This window comes from Neomonachus schauinslandi, chromosome 2 (genome assembly GCF_002201575.2).
Source record: "Neomonachus schauinslandi chromosome 2, ASM220157v2, whole genome shotgun sequence".
Classification (NCBI taxonomy): domain Eukaryota; kingdom Metazoa; phylum Chordata; class Mammalia; order Carnivora; family Phocidae; genus Neomonachus; species Neomonachus schauinslandi.
This window is the reverse complement of record NC_058404.1, coordinates 84,785,095-84,797,317: the sequence shown is the minus strand read 5'-3', so window position 1 is coordinate 84,797,317 and position 12,223 is coordinate 84,785,095. Positions and strand designations below refer to the sequence as shown.

The 12,223-nt window shown below is 43.5% G+C and overlaps 1 protein-coding gene across 1 annotated transcript in view; it reads right to left on the bottom strand.

Annotated features, from left to right (window-relative positions):
* The window catches only part of RNF150 (ring finger protein 150), a 266,121-nt gene that overhangs the window by 38,816 nt on the left and 215,082 nt on the right, over window positions 1-12,223 (bottom strand). The window contains exons 5-6 of the mRNA XM_021679330.1: window positions 11,355-11,451; window positions 3,858-4,068 (exon numbers count right to left, since the gene is read on the bottom strand). Of these exons, the coding sequence (XP_021535005.1) occupies window positions 3,858-4,068; window positions 11,355-11,451 (308 nt within the window). The remainder of the gene's footprint in view (window positions 1-3,857; window positions 4,069-11,354; window positions 11,452-12,223) is intronic.

The window sequence follows — 12,223 nt, the reverse complement described above, 5'->3', positions numbered from 1 at the left end:
TTAGCTGTGTTTTTCTTTGATCCTCCGGAACTTTTTTCCTGGCTGAAGCAAATCCAAAAACTTGCAGCCTGGGCCTGGGGAGTCAGAAGGCAATGTCTGTTTGGGGTGCAATTAGGCATGGCTGCAGGCAAAGATTGGTGAGGGACGTCTGCGCGTTCAGGCACACGACCCCTTGCACCAAGGTGCAGGAGAAACAGTGTGTGATTTGGGACTGCCATGTGAGGTTGTCAAAGGCAGAATATCAGAAACAGTCAAGATAATGCATATGAGCGCGTCTTCCTCCCAAACGTCAGACTTGCAACAAGTTTGGATTTCCTTTGCTGTATAAACGCTTTTCTTTTTTTCCCTTTCCCGAGAACTGGAGATGATCCTTTAATGCCAGATTTTTCCATCTTCACGCTAAAGGCAATCTGTTCTACACTCCCCCCCTTGAGTGCTGAAATGACTTCTACATGCATCTGATCGACCACACACCAACAGCATTTGCCAGACAGGAGGAGCAGAGGTAGGGATGAGCACGCAAGGAGGGACGACACACATTTTTTATCTTTCTGAGATTTAGAAAAAATGGGGAAAAGGAATAAATAAATGAAAGAAGGGAGCAAGCTACTGTGTTTATTTTCTCCCCTTGTTCATCCTCGGAGCATAGCGTAGCTAAGCGTGGGGCTCTGAAGCCAGTTACTTTGATCACTCTGTGTCTCCATTTCTGCATCAGTAAAATGACAATAAAAATAATATTTCCCTCATAGGGCTTAAAAAGGGGGCCGGTGCATAAGTGGTGTGATGTATTTGATAGCTATGGTTATTTCCTCATTATCTAGTAATTCCCTGGGTCTCTAGAGATGTGAGGTGGGAAAGGATAACGTGAAGAAAAGTTAGGTCCAACCTCTACTGGGTTAGTTGTTTGTGATTCGCAGCAATATTGTATGCCAGCTACACTTAACTTTCCATCCACGTTATTTTTAGACAGCATTTGAGCTGGTTCTAACGGCATTGATGAGAATTTGAATCTTTTCACCCATTTATTCCCACATCTGTGTTTGTTCATTTGTGGATTAGTTATTTGAGTTAGGGCACTAGGCAATTTACAAACCTGCATACAGCAAAGGATTTTCTCCTTAAGGAATCTATAGCCATTTGGTTAGGAATATAAACAATTAATACCTAATCAGAATGACTGGGTTTGGAATATTCTGTTAGATCCCAATAAATAAAACTAATCAGAAATAAATGGGCTAGGATCAACAGTTTAAGAATAAACTCAGTTTCTGTACTAAGAGACTGATCTCTCTAGCCATATTCCTGTATACCATCCCCATCTTCCGATTACAGAGGTGGCCTCAGACTTCTCTTATTTCCTCAAATTTCCCACTATCTTCCTCTATAATGACCTGGCATTTTTCCTTCTGTTGATCAGGAGCACCCTGCTTCAAGATTAGATTGGACACATCTACTGAATGCCTGCCATGGCCTAAATACCCTATTTTAGGCAAAAACAGTTTTGAGATTACGAAGTATATGGGTGCAGACCATGATCCCGTATTTCATTTTTGGATGTATTTTAGCCCACAAGTGATGCCTTTCCATTTGGCATCTGGCCTTTATGGAGATGTGTGAAGTACGTATCCACTTTCAAGAATATGGACTCTCACAGGGGACATATTTTCTCTTGAAAATGAAATAATATTTTATGACAAGGAAAATGATCCATTTTTGATTGGGTTCTTCTTACGGGCTTGAGAAAAGCTATGCCTTCAGTGTTTTCGAACAGAAGTTTATCAGGCCTCCCAATATACTTCACTGAGACAATGAGCAGTGAAATGTCCGATGGGGAGCAAAGATGTCAATAAATGGAAAAATTATGGGACAGCCTCGGACTCTGAAAAGGGAACTTATCGTCTGATCTGCATCAGCCACTTTTCTGGGCCATGACTGTCTCATGCCAAAAATTAGAAGTTTATCAGGGTATAGATGAAATTACCTTTAAGGTTCTTCTACCCCCAAATGACTAGGATTCTAGGTCTATGCTCTTTGGTATGGGGGCCACTAGCCACATGCAGCTCCTCAGCCCCTGCAGTGCGGCTAGTTCAAACTGACATGTGCTGTAAATGTAAAACACACACCAGATTTTGAGGCGTTAATACAAAAGAAAGAATGCAAAATATTTTGAGTATATTGGGTTAAATAAAATCGATCATTAAAATGAACTTAACCTATGTTTTTTACTGTGACTACAGAAAATTTCAAATGACATATGTGACTTACAGTATATTAACACTGGACAGCACCACCCTAGGCCTTCAAAACAAAGGGATCAGAATTCATCTTTAAGGACTTGGAGTGTTTAAAGGTCATTGTTTCAGTGTTGAGGTCGTTAATGCCTCTAAAAGTCAAGTTTTCAAAGTCAAAATTCTTACCCACCTAAAACTAACAAACGGTGTGGGGGCAGATATTTGCCACCAAGTTCCTCTTGAAGTTACTATTTTTTTTTTTTAATTTTATTTATTTGGCAGAGAGAGAGACACACACAGCGAGAGAGAGGGAACACAAGCAGGGGGAGTGGGAGAGGGAGAAGCAGGCTTCCTGCTGAGCAGGGAGCCTGATGCGGGGCTCGATCCCAGGACCCTGGGAACATGACCTGAGCCGAAGGCAGACCCTTAACGACTGAGCCACCCAGGCGCCCCTTGAAGTTACTTTCTGTTGAGGATCTATGGCAGTTCTACAGTTATAATATTCCACATTCAACGCCTATGATAATGTCTCAACTATCCCATAAGAGATTATCAGGAAATATACCAAAATGTTAAGAGTGATAATTTCCAGGTGGGGTACTGAGTGATTTTTGCATTCTTTTTTATTCTTCATGTTTCAATCTTTCAACAGTAAGGCCTATTAGTTTCTTCATCAGAAAAAAGCATATCTTTACATTTCAGCCTGAATAATTTTTATAAATTCTACAAATATCGCAAATATATAAAAAAGAGACCAATTTAAAAAGAAATAGCCCCAAAGGCTTTAATCTGCTTTTCTCCATTTCCAAATTTTCTGTGTGAATAGGTTACTTCTATCAAGAGAAATAATACACCTTATTTTAACATCTCAATATCCACCCACACTTTAAACCTTAAACCAAAGTTCATTTGCATGCTGGTTTTCTTAGAACTCCCAAAGCTTTTCTCTCTCCTGTATAAGACTAAAGAGCAAATGCTTTAGGTTTTAGCTTCAATCTTGAATGCTAACACAGCTATTTAATATTTTTATAACTACCATCAACTAGAGCTGGGGTTAGAGTATATGCAGAGGATGGGGAAGAAATCCAGAAGATAGTTTAATATGCCGCCATTTACAGGGGTATACGTTGGACTGTATAAACACCCACCTAAAGGAATACCATTTATATCTGAGGCCTGCAGCAACAGGGGAGAGCACCGTCCTGCACGCAGCCCAGGCCAGCTTGGACAGACATGGGCACGCTCTCTCTCAAACACACACACACACACACACACACACTCACACAGAGTGAGCAGGGTTGTGCCCTAGCCCAGTCCTGCTAAGCATCCCCTGCAGTTGCTTTTCTCACTCGCTCTTCACCACACCAGAGCCAGCGCCCTACCCACTTCAGGTACCGCGGGGTATGACATGCTGTCGTGTGCGGGCAGGCAAGATGCACAGCCAGGTCTGCTGTCTACCCTGCTGGCTTTGGAAAGCGCTGGGCTTCTAAAGGCCTTGCTGGGTACAACTGGCAATGTTATATACTCAATTCACTTGTTTTCTTCTTGAGGAAAAGTGTCTTTTTCTAATTCCTATGTGGCGACAATCCTGTGGACTATGGCGCTTCTAAGCAGAGCAGAACTTACTGTTAGTAGTAAAGATGACTTCTCCTTCCTGCGGGGTGGGGTCTGTATCCAGGACCACCTGCAAGGCGCCCACCGTCCGGACAGCAGGGTCCAGAGTGACTGAACTTTCATTTACAGTCGTGTCGCTCGCGCCTGTGATCTGGTTGGTGGGTGGGCCTCCCAGAGATCCCTCGAAGTCGGTGGGCAAGTCATCCATGCAGTCGGCGTTGGGCTGATATGAACAGAAAAGGATCTGCCCTTAGTGTCTGTCATCAAGTTAGAGATGAAATGTTTATAGCCTAAGTCTTTTGTCTCAATGGAAAACCAAGTTCTTTACTGTCTTCTTCCTGAATCGCTTAAAAAAATTTTCCATTATAGTTTCTGTAATTAACATGAAAACAGCTTCCAAAATTTCCTTTTCAAGGGTTCCATTCAGATCTAGATATAACATTTTAATTCCAGGAGAAGCAACATTCATATATTAATATAATACTGGGGGGGGGGACATGGCATTTATTTATAATGATAGCCCTTCCGTATATATAGTGTTTACTCCTCATACAGGAAGTAGCTGACTGACAGCAGATAATTAGCCCCAAAGACCCATGCATTGTTTGCAAACGCACTGATGACATGAGAGTAGAGATGGGGCACAGAATCTGACTCATGGTGAACTGTTTAGTAGAGATACACGCAAAACACAGGGTGAGGCTATTTTTGTTGTGGTGGTTAAACAGAAGCCAAAGCCAGCTGTAAAAAAATAACCTATTTACTTAACATGCAAATTGATCACGCGTTTGTCAAATCCTCTAAATGAAAATTTTAGAATCCTAAAACTAGATGGTGATGCCATCTAGTTTAACGATCCACTCATTGCAAGACTTCCCCTCCCTCCAGGCCCCTATCCTCAGATCTCTGGCAGCCTCACTTGAATAACATAAAAATGGGGAGCTCTCAGCTTGGCAAGGGAGCCTGTGTTGGCTACTTTGTTAGACTATTCTATCACTGGGCAAAATCTTACCCTTGCCAGTTCTTCTCTTTGGTCTTAGTTCTGCCGTTCAAAATTATATTGAATGTGTTTATATGTCTTCCACAAACAGCTTTTAAAATGATTTTCAGTTGTTATGCCTCCAAAATTATTTTAAAAAGATGGTATTGCAGAGATACGGTCTTGTGAAATCTTAAGAACAGCTATGAATTAAATTTTTTTTTTGCTTGATCTAACCATCAACATTGCCTTGAATGATGGTAATTACGTGGTTTTGCACTCTCAAAGGGTGCAGATCAGGACAGGTAGGATTAGGTGAGGAAAATTCTGGATTGGCACTGATTGAATTAACATCACAATGACTACACTGTGCTTAAAGTTCACCCAAAGGAAAAATCTATAACTCATGGGCTCACTGGGAGCACAAAGCAAGAAACCCAAAGCAGGGGACTCTCGTCCTAACTTTCCACTCTTAAACCAGTCTCCCAAACTCCACACTTGTGTTTCCAATAGTCAGCTGGAAATTTCCATCAATCTCATAAAAACCCTCAAATTCAGCTCATTTCTTCTTTCTCTGTATTTTCTTTTTGTTTCACCTTCTTCATCTCTATTGGAAGTGTGCCAATTCACTGAAACTCAAGTTATCAAAAGTCAGTTCACTGAATGACCAACCCACCATATTTACTAAACTTAGAGATCATAACACTGTACATGAGCAGGTATGTTACGAATTTTCTCCCCTCATTACTAGCCTCCCTATTTCCTTACAGTTTCCTCCCTGGTGTATTCCATTCTCTTACTTTCTCACCAGAGCACTCTTCAAAAAAAAAAACAAAAAAAGTGGGGCCCTGAGTGGCTCAGTTTGTTAAGCCTCTGCCTCCGGCTCAGGTCATGATCCTGGAGTCCCGGGATGGAGGCCCAGGATCCAGTCCCGCGTTGGGCTCCCTGCTCAGCGGGGAGTCGGCTTCTCCCTCTGACCCTCTCCCCTATCGTGCTCTCTCTCTCTCTCTCTCAAATAAATAAAATGTTAAAAAACAAACAAACAAACAAAAGGTATGTTCTTCTTTTCTCTTAAAGAATAAATTATAAGTTCCTTAGTGGGGCAAAACAAGGTCTCTACACCCTCACCCCAGCCAGCTTTTCTGGTCTCACCTCAGCCTTTGGAAAACACAGACCCTATATTCGCTATCTCAGTGCTTCAGCTTATGCTGTTCCTCTGCTCAGCCCCAATCACCCCCACCCCCTTTCTTATCCCCAGGTCTCCAACTAACTGTGGTGAACTCCTAACCATCCTTCAATTCCCAGGCCAAATGTCACCTTTTCTTTTCTTTTTTTTTTTTTTTAATATTTTATTTATTTATTTGACAGAGAGAGAGAGATAGAGAGAGCACACAAGCAGGGGGAGCAACAGAGGGAGAGGGAGAAGCAGGCTCCCCAAAGAGCAGGGGGAGCCCGACGCAGGACTCGATCCCAGGACCCTGCGACCATGACCTGAGCCGAAGGCAGTCGCTCAACCAACTGAGCCACCCACGTGCCCCCCAAATGTCACCTTTTCTAAGTAGTGTTCCCTCCCAGGTAGCATCTTTGATACTGTGACACTGTGTAGGCATTTTTCTCCCTGTTAAGTTTATTTGTAATTATGCTTGTCTTTGTCTCACTCTACTAGTCCACAAGCTTTCTTTCCCCCCAGTTTTATTCAGATATAATTGACATGTAACACTGTGGTAGTTTAGACAACAGGATGATTTGATACACACATATATACTGGAAAATGATTAACACATAAGTTTAGTCAATATCCATTAGCCCATATAGTTACAAGTTTGTTCCTGTGATGAGAAATTTTAAGATCTACTCTCTTAGCAACTTCCAAATATACAATACAGGATTGTTACCATGCTGTGCCTTACATCCCCAGGATTTATTTATCTTATAATTTGACCACCTTTACCCATTTCACCCCCACCACAACCCCCAGCCTCTGGCAACTACCAGTATGTTCTCTGTTTCTATGAGCTCAGTTTTTATATTCCACATATAAATGAGACATGAGCTTTTAAAGTGAAGTCACTACATTATATTGATCTTAAATTCCAAACCCTCATACAGTGTCTGTCAATTATTAGGTGCTCAGTAAATACCAATTTGAATATATTTTTAAAAAATATTTTATTTATTTATTTGACAGAGAAAGACACAGCGAGAGAGGGACCACAAGCAGGGGGAGTGGGAGAGGGAGAAGCAGGCTTCCCACTGAGCAGGGAGCCCGATGCAGGGCTCGATCCCAGGACCCTGGGATCATGACCTGAGCCGAAGGCAGCCGCTTAACGACTGAGCCACCCAGGCGCCCCTCAGTTTGAATATTTTATCTGAGTTTCAGTTTATTACTATGAGAAGCTGGGAATGTTAGTATTTGCCCTAGATCAATGAAGGGAGGATTTGAGAAAATGTTTTTAAAAACTGTCAAGTTCTATGCGGAGGTAAGGTATGCTATTCAAGGGTAGCAGATTATGCCACCTCAAAGTGTGCTGCTGGCATAACGATTATTTTGAGTTAAACACAGTCGAGAAGAAGCAGATAAAGACATATTATCTGCCTTCCTCCCATCTGCCTAAAAGTAGGGCATAAATTTGTAAAGGTGGCCTCCCTCCTTGTACCAGGAAGAGAACATTCTTATAAACAGAGTCTGGGAGTTGACGCCAAAATGGATCTGTAATAACACACCTTACTACCATGCCCTTATCGGCCATTAGTTTCCCTCATATACGTACTTTCCCACAATTTGCTGCCCTAGAAACTCAAGGTCTTTTCCTTTGTCTTGTCGCTTCTCTAAAAATTTGTTCTTTCATGAAGATGCTCTATATGTCCAAGTTCTGACAACCCCTTTGAGTTACTCATCCCTACACACTCCCATGTGCATGGGCAATGCACATGTGAATAAATGTCTGGTTGTTTTAGTAATCTTTTGCTAGTCTCATTTCCAGGACCCCAGTCAGAGAACCTAGGAGGGTAGAAGGGGAAAAACATGTTTTTTTCTTCCCCTACAGTACATAAAAACACTTAAAAGCAAAACCAATTTTGTGTGGGGTACCAGGAAAGAAAAGATTTCATGATGAGAATACTGCGCTGGTTGGTCTTTCTTTTTTTTTTTTAAGATTTTATTTATTTGAGAGAGAGAAAGAGCACAAGAGGGGGGAGCGGGAGAGGGAGAAGCAGACTCCCTGCTGAGCAGGGAGCCCGATGCGGGACTCGATCCCGGGACTCCAGGATCATGACCTGAGCTGAAGGCAGTCGCTTAACCAACTGAGCCACCCAGGCGCCCCTGGTCTTTCATCCATAAGCATCTGAATACAGTCACAGATGCGATAACAACGGACTTATTTTTCAAAATGTTGACTTCACTTGTTGATATCGTTCCTTTGTTTTACCTCTTTTCTTTTTTTTTTTTTAAAGTTATTAATTTCAATGCAGAGTATTCTCTTTTCCTTTGTGGACTAGTAGGAACAGTATTATATCTTTAACAGGAGGGAAAAACAGAAAGAGCTCATTAGCTCAATGGGACTGTTAATGGTGGCACACATGAATAATTTGGCTTAGGTGTAACATTTAATAGACCACAGCTTAGAGAAACTCACAGTTTATATCCACTCTAAGGGGTTCATCAAATAAAATATTTTGGAAGAAACCCAATTTATAGACCACTACGAGAAATTACAGTCATAATGTTTAGCAGAGATGTCAAATACCAGCTGCAAGTGAATACGGCGCAGGTATTCAAATTCAGGTGAGCATGGGGAAACTCCTCAAATAAACCAATCCCTAAACAGTCAGGAACTTGGGAATACCGCAGCTACGTGGGATTTCTGTTCAATAACAATCATGCTATTCGTATCAGGACAACAGTGATAGGAGAAGGTGTTTGCTTCAGCTTCCAGCTTTCAACTTACATGGATTTGCCTTAGAGCATAGGGGCGCACAAGGATACTCAGTTAAAGACAACCAAACCCAAACCAAAACCAAGCCAAAAAAACCTTCCACCTGTATCTGGAGACAATTTAGTTGACCAAGATTACAACTGAGGCCTTGGTGAGCGGGCACTGTTCAAAGGAGGACCAGACTGAATTTCATAAATATGATGCTGTGACTGGCAGCCTTCAGACTCTGAAGTTCAACAATGCCACAGACATTTATTGAGAACTTGGCATATGAAAGGGAAACAGAGGTAAGCACCAACAGGCACTAATTTTTAGAGACTGACAAGCTCTTTTCAATTTTCCTTAAGAACGGAATACAAGGAATTTAGAAAAATTAGAAAACAATCTCTGTAAGCAGCATACAAAGGGTTTCAGTTAGCTATAGGAAGTATTTACTAATTGAGAAGGCTGTGAGCTTGTCCAGTGACATGGGAAGTTATACGAATGCCAAAAAAAATCATCTTTTTGGTATAGTTTAGGCATGGTGCTACCCAACGGTGAAGTATGGAGTGGAACAACATCCCAAATTCCTCCCAGATCCAGACTTCAGTATCATCCTCTAGAACAAAACCAGAAAAGCCTTGGGGAGGCAAGAGGGTAGCCAGTTGCCTTGGTGCTTCCTGAGAAGTAGCACACATGCCTTCTTCTTCCTGGAGGATGTTCTGTTCTCTGGGTCGAGCTCAGATGCGTGTCATGTTCCCGTTCAGCTGGCCTTTATGAATCCTTGGTCAAATCCCAAAGATGCTACCCATGTTTATTTTTCTGGAAGTCAAGTGTGCTAAGTAAAATGCTATCCTCCATACTTGGTGGGCATGGAACCATGAACAAAACGCCCAACTGCTAAAAGTGAAAATGCTATTAATTTTGGAAATAAGCACAAAGGCCACCCAATAATTCTGTTTTTTAAAACAGTATCTGTATTCTCAACTCATTCTCAATAGCTTCTGGAGAAGTCATACCTCCTCTGGAAAAGCCTGAAGTCAAATGCTATTTAGTACAAAATTTAACTACCAGGGGTGGTTTGATTTCATTGTCCTGACCAAGAAGCACTGGGATTGATAATCGGGAGCTTCGAGAATATCCTGCGGAATAGGAACTGGAACAAATAGCGTGACTGTCTACCTTTCACTGTAAGTATTCTAAAGATGTTGGAGACTAAAGACAACATACACATACGCAGGCACACACTACCTACATTTCCCCTCCTCCCCCGTATGAATCAGTTGCAGCCAGAAATGTGAAGAGTGCACACCCTGACTTCAACTTTCTAAGCTCCCAATATCTGGTAGAGAGGTTGGGTTCTTACTAATATTTCATGTTCACTGTAATTGATTTTCACCTTGAATGCATTATGCATTTACAACTCTGGTCTGAAAATTTAATGCTTTGCCTTTATAAAATCTAGCTCAAAGCGACAGTCACATGAGCTGATCTGTGTTTGGTGTATCAACCATGAAAAACAGCATACAGCTGGTGTGGATGCAGCTGGTACGGGGTAGAAAATTCAGCCAATGCATGACCTCAGAATGCTTCAGATGTGCCCTCTCCAACAGAGCCACTCTGATAGTCCTAGGATAATTAGCCCTTTGGCATGAAAGGAAACCTTTGCTATCTGGTCCTTTCTTCTTCAGTGATATCTTGGGACCCTTAACATTCTCTTTATTCTCTGCCATTAGTAGGGAGAAGTGACAACAGAGAGGCTGCGGCAGAGTGGAGGGGACAGGGAGGAGGCTGGGCTCTGCATCCTGTTTGTCTAGCTGCTTTTAGACAGCGCCCGTGTTTTTCTCATTTCTCTGCACAGCCCTCGGATTTGGTGGCCTGGCTTGCTTCCTGCCCTCCCTGCTGCAGCTGGTGTCTCACCAACCACCAGCTTGTGGGCTTCGCTCTTATACAGTCCTCGGAGAGTCCTTCCCTGGAGCAGCGAGCCAGCCAGCTGGTGGGCTTCACTTTGCACTGGGGGAGAGACTAAATTTTATAAACACATAACCGAGGGCATCAGCGGGATGGCAGTGCTAGAATTAAGGGGCTCTGGCTCTGCTTTCCTGTTCACTCGAGGTCTCTGCGGAGACCTGAGTTGAGCAGAGGCTCTGGGCCAGATTCCCAGTGGCTGGCTTTGCCTCCCCTTGTTCAGAAGAGTTTCTTTCCCGGGAAAGCTAGGCGTAAGGCAGCCTCAGAAAGCGTGGCATGCAGATGTCCTTGCAGACAGCGCATGAGTAATGTACAGGAGGCGAGCAATGGGCAACTGGACCATCTAGTCTCTGCTATGGCCTGCCTGCGCTCACAGCCTGGAACCCAGATGAGAAGCTTACGAGCTGCAGAAGCAGCATCTCGGGTCACAGGCATGGATGCGGTGAGAGGGTTGTGATGTTCCCCGGCTGAGAGAAAGTGAGAGGAGAAATGTTCTCAGACATGGGCGTTTTCTTGGGGCCTCATCGGATGACACCCCTGCTGTGCAGGTGAAGGGTCAGAGAAAATCCACGTGTGCTGTTTTCTCCCTGCTTTGGGGGTAATGCAGAAAGACACACATTACGATGCTGTAGGCTGGGCTGTGCTTACCGGGATCCCTAGGGCTTTAAGAATGTTCATCTTGCACATGGGACAGGTGCGATGGTCTAGAAGCCAAGGGTCAACACAGGACTTGTGGAAAAGATGCCTGCAATGAGAACCATACATCTTAGAGTGGCGGTAACTGCAGAGAACGACCTAGTCCACCACAGCCCAGAGACTTGTCCAAGGTCACTCGACTGCTCAGAAACAGAGCCAAGACCCAAACCTCCGTCTCCTAGCTCCTGGGCCAGTGAGCTTCCTCTTATACCCTGTGCTGACACAGTCAAATTTTGTCTGGATCCCAGGACTGTCCTCTGATTCACAACTGAGTCTTCCAAGTTTCAGAAAATGTAGAGAATGCAGACACAGAGAGATTATTCTCTTTCTCAATAGGAAGAACGCTTAGCGGGGAAGAATGTAAGTGGGGAGGCCTGCACAGACCTTTGAGGATATAACTCGAGAGAGGCTATTTGCAAATAATACCCAGAGTTTCTTTCCTCCAGTCAGAAGACAACTGCAAAATAAAGGCCTGTTTCCATTAATATTTGGGCGCTCACACAGAAGGGCGGAAGCGCTCCTGGAAGCATTTAACGACACAGATGCCGTTCTACGTTGTGATGGCCGCTGGCTGCTGAAGCAGAAGCCGGGGTGAACGGCCCTGTACCCTTTACTGTGTGTACAGCTGACGTGCTCAACGCCCCTGCCGCTCTCATGCACCGGGCCCGCGAGCCTTCCCTGCGTGCCAGCAGAGCTCAGGAGGGGCAGGAGGGGGGCCTCCTAACTGACCTTTCACTCAATGTGGCTCTCAGGGGCCCAAGAGATCATCAGGGGCTGCTGGAGTCAGAAGCTTTTCTTCTCACTCCCGACCACAGGCAGAA